The 19,630-nt window shown below is 41.9% G+C and overlaps 1 protein-coding gene across 4 annotated transcripts in view; it reads left to right on the top strand.

Moving 5' to 3' along the window:
- Positions 1-19,630, top strand: part of Lrrc28 (leucine rich repeat containing 28) — a 132,438-nt gene that overhangs the window by 20,534 nt on the left and 92,274 nt on the right. For all 4 annotated transcript variants that reach the window (XM_051206515.1, XM_051206517.1, XM_051206516.1 and 1 more), the window contains exons 3-5: positions 6,372-6,412; positions 14,952-14,989; positions 15,786-15,923. In XM_051206515.1, coding sequence (XP_051062472.1) covers positions 6,372-6,412; positions 14,952-14,989; positions 15,786-15,923 — 217 coding nt within the window. The remainder of the gene's footprint in view (positions 1-6,371; positions 6,413-14,951; positions 14,990-15,785; positions 15,924-19,630) is intronic.

The following is a 19,630-nucleotide window of genomic DNA, read 5'->3' as shown; positions in this document are numbered from 1 at the left end:
AAACTATGAGAAGACATTGGAACTCACTATTGGAGTGGAAATTGACTTGACAGTTGTTCCTTTTTTTCTTTCTTTCTTTCTTTCTTTCTTTTTTTTTTTTTTTTTTTTTTTTTTTTTTGTGGTTTAGACCCTATCTAGTAAACTTGTATACCTAATAGGAAAAGAAATGAGGCGAACAAGGATATTCATCATATAGCACGATGAACAGTTGTTTTCATAAGTGTATTATTATGGTTGGTTAAAACCTAATAGCAGCTAACTTCTTTTGAATCTTTACCATGGCGTTTATGTGACAACAAATGCCAGGCATTGTTCTGAGCAGTTTGCATGCGTTACTTAATCTCTGCTGTGGGCACTTTGATTATCCCACATTTCTGGATGAATAAGGCATTGCCAAAGGACTGCAGTGGTGATGGCTGCAGGTGAGTGGAGAGTGTGAGGGAATGGGTGCTGCTCAGGAAGACCCTTAAGCAGTAATAGTAAAAAAAGGATGTGTCGTGACATCTGCCTATTATAGTACTTCCTTTTAGATAAGCGCTTTAAACAGTTATTAGAGACGGTAGGCCTATAGATTCTGAACAGTTTGATTTGTTAACGGTGATGACTGCATTTGTGTAGTGGTAAATGGCTCCTTTGAAGCTGGGGAGAAAAGTCAATGACTAGGGAAGCTACACACTTATTTCTCCCTGTCCCTCACAGGTTGAACATTCCATTCCCAAAGTGCTTGGAACGAGAAGTAGCTTTAAATTTTATGTATTTTTCTTCAGATTAGTATTATTCTAATACACATAGTTAATTTGGGGGATGCGACTCAAATTCAGTCACACAATTCCTTTGTATTTCATACTTACCGTATGCACGTAGGCAGGTTAATTTTGTGTTGTATTTATAGAACACCTGGGCCTGACTGTGTCCTATCAGAGCTAGCAGGTGTGGGCTGTTCCATTGTGGCTTTGTGTTGGTGCTCAGAGGGATCGATCGGAGGGCTTTTTAGATTAGATCTCTGTCTAGAGTAGAAGCTACCTCAATACTGAAGCAGCTTGAGGGAAAACAGTAAATTAAGGTGTTAAAAAAGAACATTGCACAATCTTATGTGAGGTAGGGGAGACAGGAGGAAGGGACTAAGTGTGGCTCCTTTTGAACTCTTTTTTTGAGACAGGGTTTCTCTCTGTAACCCTGGCTCTCCTGGAACTAGCTCTGTAGACCAGGCTGGCTTCAAACCTCGAACTCAGAGATCTGCTTGCCTCTGTCGTCTGAGCACTGGGATTAAAGGCATTCGACACCACCGTGCAGCTTCATGAGGAGTTTCTTGTTGCTCTTCAACCTGTTGGACCCATGCAGTTTTAACCGCTACAGTAGGATAGGCTCGGGTTGTACTGTTTTGGCTGTAGCTGTGTATAAAACCATCCTAATTATTTCTCTTATAATTTATTTAAGTTTATTTTATGTGCATTGGTGTGAAGGCAGTTGTGAGCTGCCATGTGGATGCTGGGAATTGAACTTGGGTCCTCTGGAAGAGCAACTAGTGCTCTTAACTGGCTGAGCCAACTCTCCAGCCCCATATTTCTTGTATTGAATAGATAGAAATAAGTAAGTCTGTCACATGGTCAAGTTTTTCAGTGATCTGTCTGTGTTTGAAACAGGGTCTTGAAATGTAGTTTAGGCTGACTTTGAACTCGTGTATTCTTGCTCTAGCCTCCTAAGTGCCTGCGGGGATTTTAGTATTTATGTGGTATAGTCCTAGAAAATCGATCTGTAGAAGTGTGAGCAAGGATCCAGTGAAAACCCTGAACTGACAGCTCTATGGGTGGGAAGAAGGATTATTGTAAACATGTGACTGTTGCATGGCTCTCTCAGGTGATAAAGGGGAAGTAGGGAATAGCCAGAGGCATTTGAGCTAGTCCAAAGCTGCCCTGGCTTCCTGTTAGGGATGAGAGAGTAGCCAAAAAATTGGGGAATGCCTCAGTAGTTATAAAGAGAGCAGGTAGCTTCAGAGCCGAGGAAGCTGTAAGCTGAAGTAGCCAGTGTGTAGCTCCATGGTGTCAGGTCATGATTACCAGTTTATTTTTAATTTAAAAAATTGTCTTTCAAGTTAGGGTTTCTCTGCACAGCCCTCTCTGTTCTGGAACTCGAACTGTAGAGCAGGCTGCCCTTGAATGCAGAAATATGCCTGCCTTTGCCTCCCAAGTGCTGAGATTAAAGGTATGCGCCCCCATGCCTGACCTCTGTTTAGAATTTAACAATGAGTACATTATATTTACATCATATTTACATCATTTATGTCCACCTTCCCTTTGCCCCTTCCAGTGCCTCTTCCCTGTTCCTTCTGATGTTCTCAACCTCTTCTTTTGTATTTATTGTTTTACACACACACACACACACACAGTGTTGCTCGTGTGTACATGTGTTTAAGGCTGACCACTGTGAATGTATAACCTATTTGGGGCTCATCTCTGGAGAAAGCTGATTCTCCCCATCAGTGGGCTGGACTTCTGGATTCTCTACATCCTTACCAACTGTGGTATTTGCCATTACTTTATTGTTGGTATACTGTCTCAGTAACTGTGAAGTGGTACCTCGCTGTGGGTTGGATTTGCACCTCCCTGAGGCTGATGATGTTAAGCATCTTTTGGCAGCATTATTGCTGCCTTATTGGCAGCATCTGTGTGTTGTGTTAGCTTGCTTTCTATTGCTCTAACAAATTCCCGGATAACCAACTTAGAAAAGGCTTACTTTGGCTCATGGTTTTGAAGGTTCTAGTCCACAACTGAGTAGGCTGTAGAGTCACTCCCAGTAAATGCCTTTCTTGGACTGCTGTGTCTGTCTGCCCTGGTTTGCAGTGTGTGAGATTTCCTTGGTGCTATCTGGCTCAAGAGTTTCCCTGTCTTTTAATTCTTTAACAGATAAGAAAAAAAACAAAACAAAACAAAACAAAAACCTAACCTGATGAAGAGCCCAGACTGTATCACTTTTTCCCTAGCTTAGGGGAGGAGCAGGAGGACAGTCTCTTCCAGAGAATATCACAGATCTGCTGTGGTTTATAAAATAATGTCTCAAGTTTCAAAAACTTAAAAGCCTTCACATTTTAGGGGAGCTTGAAAGAGATATTTTATGCCAGATATACTTGTTAATGTTTACTTTTGCATTGGTTATGAAGAAAATTTGTGTATGTAAGTGTTGATAGGATTTCTGTTTCCCATGAAAATGTGGGTTTAGAAAGAAGGGAGTGATACTATAGAGCACCAGTAGGGGTCAGTCATGGCCTGTTCAGCAGACGATTTCCTAGGCTGTTTGAGCTTTATTTACGAGGGATGTCATTTACTTTTTTTGTATTTTCAAAAGGCAGTTAGTGCAACTGTTTTTAAACATACACAAAATGTGCTTGTTCATAAGTTCATACTGATGCCGGTCGGTAGCAGAAGTAAGGTTTCAGTGCTTTGTGATTGATAGATCTAACTCAAAAAATAAAGTGCAAAAAGCAAACTAGCTTATCATGGAATGCTCTGACAAAGTCAAGTAGGCATCAGAAATAACTGAGGGCCATGTAAGCCAATCATAAACAATATTGATGCTCCAACACATGACACGAGATAAGACTTTGCTGGCATTTCTGTTTAAATGGGAGAATTGATGATTAAGCCCTCTGCCCTACAGTTCTCCAGTTTTGCTAGATATGCCCATAAATGGAAATGTGTGCTGTTATGAGGAAAGATACCAATACTAAAAGACTATTCCAGGGATTTTGATAGATCCACTTGTGATGTCTGAGGAAGTAAGTTTTGAATGTATACTGGTATCATGTGTACTCATATCATGTATACTGGTATCATGTATGTATACTGGTAGCATGTATACTGGTGGTGCGTATACTGGTAGCATGTGTGTACTCTGATATCTTGTATGTATACTGATATCATGTATGTATACTGGTATCAAATATGAGGATTCAGAGCTTGTACTACGTAATCGTCTGTGATTCTGTCAACAGTGTGCACTCACATACTTCAGTCATTTCGCAGTATTCATTTTCAGTGATGTTCTTATGAGAAAATGGTGTGGCTATATGTGTCTAAGCAGTTGGGATGTGTCTGTATGCCTACATGAAATTGTAATTTTTTTCTTTGTTCTTTGTGTTTTTATTTTTTTGAGGCAGGGTTTCTCTGTGTAATACTGGAACTAGCTCTGTAGATCAGGCTGGCCAGGAACTCACAAGAGATCTGCCTGCCTCTGCTTCCCCAGTGCTGGGATTAAAGGTGTGCCACCACCACCTGTAATTTTTTTATTATTTTATTTAATGTATTTTTCATACCAACCAAGGTTTACCCTCCCTCCTCTGCTCCCAGTGCCGGGTCCCCCACCCCTCCCCAGCTACACCCTCCCTTCCCACTCCTCCTTCCCTATTTAGAAAGGGGCAGGCCTCTAATGGCAGGTGAGGCAGGACTAAGCTCCTCCCTGTGTTTTCTTACCTAAAGTAAACCAGTGTGTTTCCATTGTGTTTAGTCCTTAGAAAAGCCCATGCGTCAGTTATTTCTCTTACCATTGTGGTTTGTCTCCCATCCCCTACGCTAGGCCCTACTTCCTAAGGCTCCACAATCTGCCCCAAACAGCGCCACCACCCGGCCACCAAATGTTTGAACATGGGTCTGTGGGAATGCTCCACATTCACACCTTTACAGTCCTTGCAACTTTGTACAGTCACCCTCTGTCGTTATGCTTGATTTTTATTTAGCTTTTCAATTTGTATGTGTTTGGAAGTATGTGCACATGTGAGTCTAGAAGAGGGCAGCAGGCCCCCTGGGGCTGGAGAGACAGGTGGTTCTGAGTCACTGCCCTTAGGTGCCAGGTTTCTTTCTAAGTCTTAGTCTGTTAGGGATGGGACAAGGGCACGTAAACTGAAGGAGCAGCTGAGGACTCACACTGTGAACTGCAAGAGGGAGTCAGAGAGCCGCCTAGGAATGGCCTGTGGCTTTGAAACCTCACAGCTCCGCTTCCTGTGACACACTTCCTCCAGCAAGGCCACACCTCCTAAACCTCCCCAAACCGAGGCACCAACTGCAGGGACATGTCATTCAAGCCATCACACATTCCTCATTGCTGGCCACCCCAACCCCAAGCACAGTTGTTGCTATAACAAGATTTAAAGAGCCCACGATGTCTTTAGGACTACTGGCAAGGCTTTACAGGACAATAGCTAACACTCCTACCCTTTCCCTTTGTATGTGTTCCTTCCGGTGCCCAGCAGGAGAGCCAGATACCCTCCTGTCCACCTCATGCTGTTTGCTTATGTTTGTCTTTCAGGGTTCATGCCAGACGTGTTTTTATTTTTGTTTTCTAAAAGCTATTTCTGGTTCTGTCATTGAAACCTAGCTTACCTTTTGGTGTTTGGGGGATGCGGGATAAAAAAACAAAACAAAACATATCCTGTGTGCTCCTTCAGTTCTCATAGTGCGCATCCTCCTCTCTGTGTAAATATGAACCATGTTTGTGATTCTATACACAATTATTTACCGGAACATCCCAGGGGGTGGGGGCTTCTGCTCCTTTCAACCTGTGAATGAAATTGTAGAAGTCCCCCCTTGGAAAAGCACCCCCCATGTACATTCCATCCTCCTCTCTGTCCATCGTCAACCCTCTTGCGTCTCAGTCTTTAGCTGCAGAACTAGGGTAGAGGCGGTGGAGGGCTCTGTGAGGCCACAGTATTGACAGCACCAGCCAAGGTTCATTTGCACATACTCTGAAGTCCAGCATCCAAAATCAGGGTGGGGTCGATAGGGTGGGGGTCCCTTCTGGGGACGGTAAGGAGTCTCGAATGCCTTTCCCCCTGTGCAGACTGTGGGCAGTCCTTGGCGTTCCTTGTCCACAGCTGCCTCTCTAGCCCCCAGTTGCCTCACCCACAGCCTGCTCCCTTCTGTCTGCCTCCTGAAGGGTGTTTTTCTTTCACCATCCATGGAGCCAGAGGGTTCTGGTTTCCCTAAGGCATTGTTTCTCAATCTGTAGGTTGAAACCCTTTTCACAGGGGTCACCTAATAGCATCAGGAAACACAGATATTTTCGTTACAACTCCTAACAGTAACAAAATTAGTTATGAAGTAGCAATGAAAATAATTTCATGGTTGGGGGTCACCACAGCATGAGGAGTTGTATTAAAGGGCCACACAACATTAGGAAGGTTGAAAGAGATGCTGATTATAACCATTTGAATTTACTAAGTGTCTTGTGATTGGTATAAGTATAAATCCTAAGCACACTGAGCTATTTTTACATTCTCAAAATTTATATCTCAAGAAGATAGTCTGTTGGGTGTAAGGTAATTAAAAATGTTAATACTGCTTTTCAAAGATAGAATTTAATTCTGTGTTTTTAATTTTCAGCCAGAAAACCTCGCCCAGAAGCTTCCAAACCTTGTGGAACTGTGAGTCTGTCTATTCAACTTTTAAAATAAACAAATAGAAAAGCAAGAATGGGAATGTTAAACTATTTGAAATGTGTTACTTTTGGGTGTGGTTGTCGTGTTGCTATGGGTAGACCGGAGGCTTTGCTAACTTACCTCCATGGTATGTTGGAACCTTTTAATGTGTTGAAATGTCTCAGCTCAGATGATGAAGATGCCCTTCTGGGAAGTCCATGCAAATTGGGAGAATGTTGCTGTTTCTGTATGAGCCAGGAGATAAGCTGTCTGATGGCCTAGAGGGACATCAGTGACAAGTTCTCCCCACTTCCTCCCTGTCTCAGTTTCAGCTTTCTTTGAAGATTGCCTACACAACACAAAATTCACCCATTTGTTCTCTTGAGGTGCTGTGTGTTTTCTGTGTACTGCGTGGTATGGCAGCGCCTCCCCACTGAGGTGCATCTTAGTAACCAGGTTTTATTTTTACTTATTTTTAATTGTTTTTGTGTCGTGCATATGTGTGTGCACATGCATACACAGAGATGACAATAAGTTTGTTGATGTCTTCCTCTCTCAATTTCTTCCTTACTCTTGAGATTGGGCCTCTCATTGAACTGTAGTGTGTCTTTTGGGCCCTACTGGCTGGTTGGCCAAAGGCTCTCAGGATCTCTCTTTGTCCTCCAGTTGCTAGGGTTGCAGACACATATAGCGCTCTCTCTGACTTTTTTGTGGTATTCAAACTCTGGTCCTTAAGCTTGCAGAGCTCCCAGATTTACTTTTTTTTTTTTTTTTTTTTGAGATAGGGTTTCTCTGGCTGTCTCGGAACTCTCTCTGTAGACAGGAAGCCAGAGATCCATCTGCCTCTGCCTCTGCCTCCCAAGTGCTGGAGTTAAAGGCATGCCCACCACCACCTGGCCACTTTTGTTTTTTAATGTGTGAAAAAGAATGGCTGCCATAGACCCATATATGTGAATGCTTAGTCATCAGGGAGTGATGCTATTTGAAAGGATTGGAAGGATTAAGAGGTTTGGCCTTACTGGAAGAAGTATGTCACTGGGCGTGGGCTTTGAGGTTTCAAAAGACTGTGCCAGGCCCAGACTTCCTCTCTCTAGTTATGGATCAGAATGTAGCTCTCATCTACTTCCCTAGCACCTTGCCTGCCTACTACCATGACTTCTGCCATGATGATCATGGACTTAATCTCTGAAATTATAAGCAAGTCCTCAATTAAATGTTTCCCCTTGTAAGACTAGCTGACATAAAGAATAATGGATTTGTGTTTATTTTACCCCAGTGGAAGGTAAAAATTTAGGTCACATATATTTCTCTGTACTGATTTCATCATACAGGAAAGGCTGTGTCTGATTCACTATAGGAATATTGTCATTGCTGTCCTTGCTCTGTGTTGCTTGATCTATTAGGAAGGTGGAGGAAAGCCAACCTGCTACACCCACGTTTACCTCGAGTCTCTGTCATTTGTCCCATCCTCTCTCTTTTTTCCTGGGACTCCTCAAACTAACAGAAGAGGTGATAATATAGTACAGCGAACACCCACAGCCAGTCACCAAGTGTAACCCACTCAACACTGTGACACTTCTTCCTCATGCATGTGGGGTGTGCTCTGAGTGACGTGAAAGGAGTTGCTGGGCCCTGGCACTTCCACCAGGAAGCCCAGTATCTAGCCAGTGCTCTCTGATTTCCCTCTTGCTGAGTGGTTCTTAAGTTCAACTAGAGATCAATCAGTTGATTACTACCAAGGCTGGAGTTTTTTAGATACAACATGATGTTACCCACAATAAAAATAGCTTTACATCCTCTTTTTATATGCCAGTTTTTGTTCATTAGTTTGTTCGTTCATTCATCCAGTTTTCTTAATTAAGTGCCCTAGATTAGTCACAGAAAGTTGAAAAGAAGTGATGAGCACATGAAGGTGTCATTGTATTTGTTTGGTCTTCTCCATTAAATATATTAGCTTCAGGCATCTCATAAGTGTTCTGTGACTGGGAAGCTCTCTTCACTTATTTTGTGCTTTTTTTTTTTTTTTTCTTTTTAAATGTGTGTCTCTTTTTTCTTCATATTTTGCCGTTTATTTTAATAATATTGTACATTATACTGATCAAGCCTTGTACATCAAACCAATATTATAATTCTGGGATGACTTCTGTTGGGTCATAGGATATAATTATTTTTTTATGTTACTATGTTTGGTTGGGTAGTGGAATTTTGCAGCTGTTTTCAAAAGGGATGTTTCTTTGTAATCTTGTGATTTGTTTGTATTTGGTGTCCTAGTATTATTGACTTCAGAATGAGTTGCAAGTTTTCCTGGCCTTTCATTTTTCTACACCTTGCCCCTTTCTTTATAAAAAAACATTTGCTAAGTTGGTAGTGGGTCCTGGCTAATCCTGAACTGATCACTAATCACAGTTTCTGTAGACTTACTGTGGGCAGATTTGACCATGAGCTGTTAGTGGTCAGCTCATGATGAAACATACTTACTGTAATTGCTTAATCCACTCCGTCCCCTAGTCTCTGTGAGTCTCCGTGTGAGTGTTATGACACACCATCAGCCATGCGACTCTGCTCTAGCCTTCTCTTCTTTTACCTGTGTAAGGCTTCAGCCTCGTGGGATATGCCAGCCCAAGGCCTCCTTAGTTCTTCAGTTGCTCGTTTGCAGTGCTCTGGACTTGTCAACGCCCCACCTGTGCCAGTGGTCTGCCCTGGGTACCAGATCCCTCATGGGCACTCTATCAGCTTTCCTTCAAGTTTTCTGCTTGTGTGTTATTTGTTGAAGTTGTTTGCTACTGCTTCAAGAAGCTGTGAAATTAAACAGTTGCCTGGTATTTGTTTCACATTAGCATTGGGGGTAGGGTTTTTGTTTGTTTGTTTTGTTTTTGTGCTAGAAACTTTGGACTTAACCTCGATAATAGGATCTATATATATTTTACATATGTACACACACACACACACACACACATATTTAAATAGGGTCAGGAAACTGCAAGTTGGTCCAGTAAGGCAATGAAAGACTTCAACAGAAAAGTTAGTACCATAATGATTTCATAGTACACCAGTGACATGCAACAGCAGGTCACACTTTATTGACATGCTCTGAGACCAAGTGTATAGAAATGCTTTGGGAATGCGGCTTGGGAAGCCTTCTCACGCACTTTACTCCAGGCTACTTCTTTTCATTTTGGTTGTGAACACTTGGCTTTCCTTAATTCTACAGCTAGCATGGGGCTAGCACACATGAAAACAGGGCTCACAGGCCACAGCGTTATACTCCACAGCATTTTTCTAACATAGACACTCCCCTGTCGCCGCAGGCCTTGGGCTAGTGACCATAGTCTTATGTATACTGCTTCAGGAAAAATTTCCAGTATTTCCATTGATTTTTATGGGAAAGAGGTTCTTTATCACTTTTCATCACAATTATTATACTTTTCTAGATTAGCTGGGCCATTTGACATTTCCCTTGTGTGTTAGAACTATCTCCCCCTAACAGGAACTTAGGCAGGAATGACCTTAAACTCCTGACCTCCTGCCTCTACCTGTCAAGTACTGAGATACAGGCATGCACCATCACACCGTTTTTTAGTTCCTGTTCGTGTTGCTGTGACAAAATGCTTGGTTCCACTGTTAGAGGTCCCTTAGACTGCCCAGGCCTCCTAACTGAGACCCACATTCAGGGGTTTGGGTTGGTCCTATGCTGGTTTCCCAGCTATCAAAGGGGTCCTTGAGCTACCCTTGTTCAAGTCAGCTGTTTCTGTGGGTTTCTCCACCTGGTCTTGACCCCTTTGCTCATCAGTCCTCCCTCTCTGCAATTGGGATTCCAGGAGTTGGGCTCAGTGTTTAGTGGTGGGTGTCTGCATCTGCTTCTATCAGCTTCTAGATGAAGGCTCTAGGCTGGCATGTAAGGTAGTCATCAATCTCACTATAGGGAAGGGCATTTAAGGTAGCCCCTCCACTATTGCTTAGATTGTTAGTTGGGGTCACCCTTGTAGATCTCCGGACATTTTCCCAGTGCCAGATTTCTCTCTAAACCTATAATGGCTCCCTCTATTATTGTATCTTTTTTCTTGTTCTCCTCTATTCCTCCTCTGACTCAGTCTTCCTGCTCCCTCATGTCCTCCTCTCCCCTCCTCTTTCTACTAACACCCTCTCCTCTCCCCCCCATGCTCCCAATTTGCTCAGGAGCTTTTGTCCCTTTCCCCTTCTCCAGGGGACCATGTATGTCTCTCTTAGATCCTCCTTGTTTCCTAGCTTCTCTGGCAGTGTGGATTGTAGGCTGGTGATCCTTTGCTCTGTCTAAAATCCATATATGAGTGAGTACATACCATGTTTGTCTTTTTGTGACTGGGTTACCTCACTCAGGATGGTTTCTTCTAGTTCCATCCATTTGCCGCATCAGATGTTTTTAATCCCTCTACCGTCTTTGGCCCTTACCTGTGAGACTACTTCGTGCTCATTCGACTGTTTAATACATCCATAATCAGCACAACTGTTCATTTTCAGGGTCTTTCTGCAGTGTGCTTCTGTTTTGATAAACTATATTTGATAAATTGATCTTGAGGTCAATTAGTAGGTTAACTCCATCCAGTGCTTTTATATATTATGTATTTTCATTTCTATATAGATGTCTTTCATTTTTCTTTACATTTTATAATTCTTAAAATGTTCATAATTTTCTTCTGTATACCTTGTCTTAGTTAGGGTTTCTGTTGCTGCAGCAAAACACCGTGACCAAACAGCAAGTTATCAAAGGAAGTCAGGATGGGAACTCAGCAGCATAGGAAAGGAGCTGATGTAGAAGGCATGGAGGGTGCTGTTTACTGTCTTGCTTTCCATGGCTTGCTCAGCCTGCTTTTTTATAGAACCTAGGGCCTCTAGCCCAGGCATGGCACCACCAACCGTGGGCTGGGCCCTCCCCCATTGATCACTAAATGAGAAAATGCATCACAGCTGGATTTCATGGAGGCATTTCCTCAGCTGAGTCTCCTTCCTCTGTGACTCTGGCTTGTGTCAAGTTGTCACAAAAGGAGTCAGTACACACCTGAATATGATCATCATGGCTATTTAAATGTCCTTGTATGCTATCGTCTGCTTAGTGGGTTTATTTGTATTGATTGGTTTGGCTTTTTATTTTATTTTATTTCCTGGTTTGGGACCATTTTCTTCATTGGATGATAGTTTTATAAATTTTCCATAGTCTACATTTTATTGTCTTGTATCAGGCTTTTTTTAGTATAGGAGTAATTTCGGATCTAAGGATAGGTTCTGTCTCTGCAAAGGCCTGGGCTGTCTAGGGTCTCCTTTGAATGCCCTGGGTAAGTGCAGCATTTGGCACTGGGCTTGGACGCATGCCTCTCAGTCCAGAGAGCTTTGTGGGCTGTTCAGCTGGTAACTTCTCTCCTGCTTTTGCCCAGGGTTTCTCTTATGCATATGCATTTTAGAATTTAGCAAAGAGTCAAGAGAGCAGTTAAGTTTTTGGAGCTGCTTTTGTGGGGTGGGGAGGGGTGGGGAGGGGTGGGGAAGGGTGGAGTGGGATAGGTTGGAGTAGGAGGTAGTTTCATTGTTTCCTGAACTCTTTTCCCTTGGCTGCTGCTAGTTGATGAGCTCTCCTATTGGCTCCATAACCTAGGAATTCTCTTCTTATGCCATAGTCCTGATTTTCCCTACAGACAGTAGGTGATGACGTGGCTTGCCTTTCCAGTTCTATTTTTAGGAAACATGGTCTTAGTCACCTGTTGTCACTGTCTGAAATAGTTGTTTCATAGATCCCATCTGTTTTTTTTTCCTTGTTTCTAGCAGTCAGGTCAGTCTGGCCCTTGTTACTCCATCATGTCTAGAAGTGGAAGTCCTGTTCCTTCAATTAAACTTTTCACCGTAGAGTACATTCATAGTTAAGGGAAGTTGTAAAGATAGCACAGAGTGTTCTCATATACCCCTCACCCAGTTTCCCTGTGGTTAACATCAGGAGTTCCATGGGATATTAGTCAACACTAGGAAACTGACATTAGCATATTGAGTAAAAGTTTGTTTCAGTTTATTAAAAAAATAAATAAAAAACAAGACAAGATGACCAAGCCATTTATTTGCCAAAGCACCTGTATCCTTCAGTGGTATTTGTGCTAACACTGAACTAACACGGAATTTGATTTCCTGCAGTATTTCAGCAAAACAAGATGAAAACTAGTGATTTCAGTTACTCTGAAATTAAGAACTGTTAAAATTGGACGTCCTAAGCCTGTGATCACAAAAGTCCTACAGCTACAGAGCAGCAAACATGTTCATTGACTCTCACCTTGTCCCAACAAGCCCCTCCCTAAAAGCTCTGCTTCAGCTCCTCTAATCCCCCAGAGATGCCAACATGCGCTCTTTTGTGATTGTAAATTAGGAGACTGGGGTGTTGTTCTTGTCCCCATGGTCACATGACTAAGCGCAGTAAAGACAGTGCCCTGTACTGGTATACCTCTCACCCAGTTATCACAGAAGGACTATGTGGATTCTCACTTGGATGTATCCTAGAATTATTTGTGGAATTCAGATCATGTTGTACTTAACACTTGATGGATGATATTTTGAATCCCTGATGGTTCCACTGTGTAGTGGGGATTAGGAACACTGTGATGCTTTATACCATCTTTATTATAGATACATTTAGGGTGTCGAAAGGTGTTTTAAAATTTCAGTCATTATAGTGAGTGCTTTGGTATATATTTTGATTCAGACATTTTCGTAGGTAGATTTCCAGGCAAGTATCTTATTGAAACAGTTTTTAAAGCCCAGCTCTGGCTCTATTTTTTATGTGATGGCATCTGGTTTTTCTGTACAACAAATGCACATTTGCATACTTGAGTGTGTATGCCTGCACATTTATTTACAGTCTTTTGGCACAAAGAACCTTAATCAAGAATACTTCCAAAGTATTGCATTTAAAATGGTGCAATCAATTCCTATACACAAAGCAAAGAGTGATTCTATTCTAGAGTATGCACTTGGTTAAATTGTGCCACATAGCTACCAAGTGAGGGCTTGCTGCCTGACAAACATAGAAGCCAATACTACAGCCTGGACTTTTGCCAAAAGAGAAGGCTTTGTCTCTCCACCAACTGGCAAGAAGGCCAGGAGCTCTCGGCTTGGGTCTCTCTTCTATCAGTTAGTGGAATAGTGGTGGGGGCATGGGAGGACGGAGAGGAGGTGGGGCCCGTTGGTGGGATGGTGAGGAGGTATGCTTATTTCTTCACCTTGGTTGTAGGGTTTATCATGTTCTGCTGGGGAGTTTGAGCATGTGATATTGATCAAAATATCCGGATGCTTTTCTTCATAACCATTTTTGAAAAAACTGATTTCAAACCTTAAGAACTGTTAGTGAAAAGCCTTTAGGTATTTCCTGGGGGAAAACTCTTATATCTGAGTGTGTCTGGGATTAGCTGATTTCAAAACCCACAGGTTAACTAACAGCCTCTACAACACTGGCCTAACTTCACATCGGAAAAGCTTCACAACATTATTTTCTGTTTTTATTATTCTGTGCTCATATTTTAAAGTCCACTAAAGATTTTTTTTAAATGCAAAAAGAAATTTTCTAAGTTATATTTTAAATTACTTTTGTGGATTTGATTGATTTGAAAATAAAGTATTCTAAAATCTAGTTTTCTTCAAAGTCAGTAATAAAACCTATTTTCTCCTATTACTACTGTTTGATCTCTGGTAGTCTCTGTTGTTTGGCTCTAAATATCTTGTTTCTGACTCTGTACTTGGAGTCTCCACTAGAGTGTGCCAGAGATACTTCAGTGGGAAAGTGTGATGACTCAGGCTTGCCTGGGCTTGCAGGCCTTTCTAAAGAGCTCCATTTGCAGAGAAATAAAATCTCTGAGTCTACAGATGCATTAGTGAACATTTAATCCCTATTCTTGGGTTACAGTAAGCATGCCAACTAGAGATAGCTGGAAGGGTCTTTTGTTTGTTTGTTTCTTATTTTCTCATTGAGTCTTTTCCCTGAAAGTGAGTTTGTGTGTGCCCCATGTGCGTGCCTGGTGTGTGTGGAGGTAAGAAGAGGGTGTTTGACCCCTGGAACAGGAATTCCGGATGGTTATGAGCTACCAAGTGGGTGCTGGGAACTGAACCGAGGGTCCCTGTGAGTCTTAACAAGTGACTCTTAACAGCCGAGCCAGTTAGAAATATCTTTCACCTGAAACTAAAAACTGGTCTCTCCTTATACTCACTAGATGCTTTTCTGAAAACCCAAATAATTTACATGATCTGGAGAAATTGGTAATTCTTTAATGAGGCTGGAAAACACCTCAAGATTTTTATATTTATTAATGATTTTAAAGTGACTTAGCTGGAAGATAGATTTAATATTTGTGACTTAGCATAAGCTGTTACTTTCAAAATGTGGTTTCTTAGCTGTTATATCTGTGTGTTTTGGGTTGACATTACAGTAAGAAAGGAAGTTTTTTGCCTTATATTTGATATGTTTTTCAAACAGAGCTTATATTAACTAATTATCTGGCAAAATACTGAATAATAACAGTGCTTTCCCTCCCTTTGGTCACAGGTACCTTCACTCAAATAACATAGTTGTGGTCCCGGAAGGTAAGCACACGAGGATTTTTAGTTTGAAAACTCTGTAGTTTCTATTCTGCTTTATGAGCAGATGAAATTATTTCTCTAAACCTATTTTGGTTGGTGTGTTAGGGAATTTTAAACTAAAGGGATTTTTAATGTGTTTGCTTTAAAATGTAATCCCAGTTAAGAATTATGACTGAGCAGATCAATAAATCTAAAAGGACAGTAAATGTCCAGGTAAATTACTGTACAAACTGCTGCTGGGAAACGGAATGAGTGCTCAGTGCAACACCGTGCAGGAGAGGGAGAGGGCAGCCTTGTGACTCACCAAGCAGGCTGACCTGGCTGGCCAGGGAGTGAGCCCCAGCGCCCCTGGTCCCTGCGTCTCTAGCTCTAAGTGTAGCGGTTTGAGATTTGGGTTCTGGGGACTGAGCTCAGTTACCTTGCTAGCATGACAAGTGCTCACCGACTGAGCCACTGCCCTGGCCCCTGCTCCTAGTCACTTCCTCTGAAAACAGGCTCCTCTGTCCTGGCTGGCCTCAGGCTCTACCAGCTGTCTCACCCTCCCTGGTCAGTGGCCACTGATGTTTGCCATCACAGCTGGGATCATCTTTCAATCATGTATTAAGTCACACATTCCCCCTTCATTTTAACGTTTTTGTTTGTTCTTTTCTGAAGTTACATTTTATCTCAAGGTGGAAGTATTTACCACTTTCATAACTTTGTTTTCACTGTATAGTCAAAGAAGATTAAAGCATTTATCATCTAGGGCCACTTTTGTGAGTCACACTCATTCTGTTTTCCCTCTCTTTTCTCTCGGAAGCCATCGGGTCCCTTGTAAAACTCCAGTGTCTGGATCTTAGTGACAATGCCTTAGAGATTGTTTGCCCGGAAATTGGTCGTCTGAAAGCATTACGTCATCTTCGATTAGCTAACAACCAACTACAATTCCTACCTCCAGGTAATCCCTGTTTGTATAGTTTCTTGTTGTCACGAACCTGTTTTTATCACTGTATGCACCAGCAGTGGGATGTATGAATGTATTTGCAAGTATCTGTTTATTTCAAGATGAAACAAAGGAATGTAGGTAAAGCACAGCCAAACGTTCTTCTGGTGTAAATGTGAGAAGATGGTGTTTCTGTCTTAGGGCCACTTCAGGAGTAGAGTATATTATAATCAGTGTCCCCTCCTGCCACTGCCAGGCAAGGTGCCTGTATGAGAGTGAACTCTGATGCTTACAGGGCTTTTTTGTAAAAGCAGTATTAAGAGGTTATACTTAATATATAACTTCACATAACAAGTCTCACTGCTTCCAACTACATTCAGTGCAAAACTTTCAATTCAGTAAAGAACATGATTTTCAGTGTTCATCATATGTGGTGTTTGATCATTTCAGCTTTCAAGTTTCTCTTTTTAGATAACCAGAAAATTAGATGCTCTTTTGAAGACTGCCTAGAAAATGTAGCAACAGGGATAGAAGCTTTCATATTAGACATTAACGGATGCATAGTAGGGGCTGGGGATGTAGCTCAATTGGTAGAGTGCTTGCCTAGCATGTATGAATCCACCAGTGCTATACAAACCATGTACAGTAATGCAGGAAAATCAGAAGTTCAAGGTTGGCCTCAGCTATGGTGGGTTCAAGGCCAGCCTGAAATACAAGAGACCCTGTGTAATTGGAAGTTTTTCTCTGTCTCTCCCAGTCCCACTAGTCCCCACTGCCACTCATTCTGAGGCTTAATACTAATTGTAATTGTCTGGCCAATGGTTCAGGCTTATTACTAGCTCTCACAATTAAATTAGCCAATTTTTATTGGTCTGGGTATTACCATGTGGCTATGGCTTACTAGTAATATTCTGGCATCTTACTCCTTTGGCAGCTATATGGTGTCTCTCTGTATATTTTTTTGGATTTCCTGCCTGGCTCCTGCATGGCCATTGGCCAAATCAGCTTTATTTATCAACCAATAAAAGCAACACATATTCACAGCATGCAGAAGGACATCCCACATCAACCCTGTCCCAAAAAACCAAACCAAAGAATGAAATGCATGAATCTAATGCAGTGTTTGCCAATGCTGCTTATATGCATGAAGGACACAGGGCACTGCTGTTCCGTGTGGCTGTTCAGTTCCTTGTTCTTTCCTGTGCATTACATTTTGTGGTGGAATGTGGTCATTTCCTTCTAGTTCGTTCCCAGAAGTTAATGGTGTTCCTCTGACACCACTTGGCTGTCTCTTAATAACCACTGAAGGTATATGTTTACTGACTGCTTTCTTATAACTTCTTTTATCTACACTTCAGTTTTACAAGAATTCAGGCATCATTTTTAAATTATTTTAGTTTCCTCGATTTATTTCTGTTTTCTGCAGTTGGCTCTTCGTATTTTGAGTGATATTTTGTTCTGAGGCCACTGTGGGTTTTAAATAGTAACTTTTAGGAGAGCCTTGAGTAAGTTTTGTTTGTTTTTGTTTTGTTTTGTTTTGGCACTGGGTGGCCCTGGATGTCCTTGAACTCTGTAGGTCCTGTCTCTGCCTCCTGAGTGATGAGATGAAAGGCATGTGCCACCATGCCTGGCTGAGAGTAGGTGCTCCTCTTCTTAAACATCCTGTGTAGTGCTAGATGGGCCCTCCTACTTCCTTGCCTCACATTTACACAACTCATTGTGAGGTCATTTCAAATATTTGATTGCTTGGGGCCAAGTCTAAACATTTCCCAAGTATCTGGCTGTGTTTGGAGACATAGTATGAAGAAAAGAAGGGGAGGATCACAGAGGTGTTGTTCTTTGGTGGCAGTAGACACCAGCTGATAAGTGGTGGTAGCCCCTTCTACATAGTCCATTCTGTTATGTAGCTGTTTTTCATGCTGTGTTCCCTCGAAGGCTTCCCATTTTTCTGTGGTGGTTGTTTGTTTGGTGTGTGTGTGTGTGTGTGTGTGTGTGTGTGTGTGTGTGTGTGTGTGTGATATTTGCTAGCATGTGCATATGTACATGAGAGAGAGTGTGTGTGTGTGAGAGAGAGAGCTTGAAAAAATAACCACTTACTGAAATATGAAACATATTCAGGATGTAGAATTAACAAAAGCACATGTGTAAAAACCTATTGTGATGTTTGCTATAAGGATAGTCAGAGCTCTCAGAACTGCTTGCACAGTCTTTGCATGTCCACATTGCCACGAAGCCTAGTGTTCTATCACATTCTGAAACTTACTGTGGCTTACAAGATAACTAGCGGTTCTTGATAAATACTTATTTTTCTACAAACTCTCTTCCCTCTCCTACTGGATTGCAGAGTACTGCTGTTCTCTTATTGCACCTTTGCCTTCTCAGCATTTGACTGCTCCAGTTGTGCCTGGCAGAAGTAGGAGCTGTGTTTCCCTGGGAAGTTTGGAAAGGGAGAGGGGCAGAGAGAATGGGGGAGGAATGGGTGTGAGAGAGTCAAAATTGGTTTGCCTTATTCTCTGAATTATTACACTGCATTGTGATGTCTTCTCGGGTGCTGGATGATAGACAAGTGTATTGGATTAAAAGAAGAGGGAAGATAAAGTATCCAGTAGGTTGACTTGTCTTGCTTTCCTTTGGTATTTTGCTCCCTGGCTCTGTTCTTGAGTTGTGCAAACTTTCTACTTAAGCTAGCTCTAGCTGGCTTCTGTAAGCTACAGCCAACGGTTCCACACTCCTGTCTCCTCCAAGGCTCGAGCTGCTTGTCTGAGGTTTTGGAGCTGGAACACATTAATCTTGTCACTCATCTCTGTACCATATTGTACACCCCACTCCTGTTAGTGGTTAGGAAGTCAGGGTTAGTCATAGCATCATTGCAACCATGTCCCTGTGTGATGTGGACCATTCTGTTTGTTAGCTCTTTACCTTTTGTAATATACTTGGTACTCTTCTATATGGTGTCTTTTTTGTTCCACTTGAATGCAAACACTTTAAAGTGTACAGAGAACACTAGATAAGACAGAATGAAGGTATGTTGTAGGGAGTATGGTTTTTCCGCCCGCCCGGTTTTGTCCCGCCACTGCGCCAGCCCCAAATAATACACTGAGACTGTATTTGACATTATGCTGTTGGCCAGTTACTTGTTTCTTATCGGCTAGCTCTGTCTTAAGTATTAACCCATTTCTATGTATTTCTTACTGAGAGCGGAGGGACAGCGGTTCTGTTCTCTCTCCACTCTCCATCTTGACTCTCCTTACTACTTCCTCTTTCCTCCTTGTCTCCTAGTCCCGCTTAGCTTGCTTTCCTATTGGCCAACAGTGCTTTATTAAACCAGTATGAGAAACATATTTACAGAATCGCATCTCCCATCATCTCCTCTTTTCTGTCTAAATAAAAAGAAGGGTTTTAACCTTAACATAGTAAAGTATATCACACAACAGTTATCAAATAAGAATCACAATTAACAATATTTAGTCCATTAACATTTATCAAGATTTAAGAAAGTATTCCATCATCTATTCTATCTTTGTGAGTCTAAAGTCCTATATATAACTTATCTTTAACCCTAACTAAGGAAAACTTATAACCATAACTATCTGTCTTCAACTCCTTCAAAGACCACAGAAGGATAGTATATAAACTCTAGAAATGACAGAGACATCTTGCCTTGTCAGTCACCTGAAGTTCTTCTGTAATCTTCCATCTTCAGCCCATAGGCCATAGTGTGT

This window comes from Phodopus roborovskii, unplaced genomic scaffold (assembly GCF_943737965.1).
Source record: "Phodopus roborovskii unplaced genomic scaffold, PHOROB, whole genome shotgun sequence".
NCBI classification, from domain to species: domain Eukaryota; kingdom Metazoa; phylum Chordata; class Mammalia; order Rodentia; family Cricetidae; genus Phodopus; species Phodopus roborovskii.
This window is presented reverse-complemented; position numbering and strand designations above follow the sequence as displayed.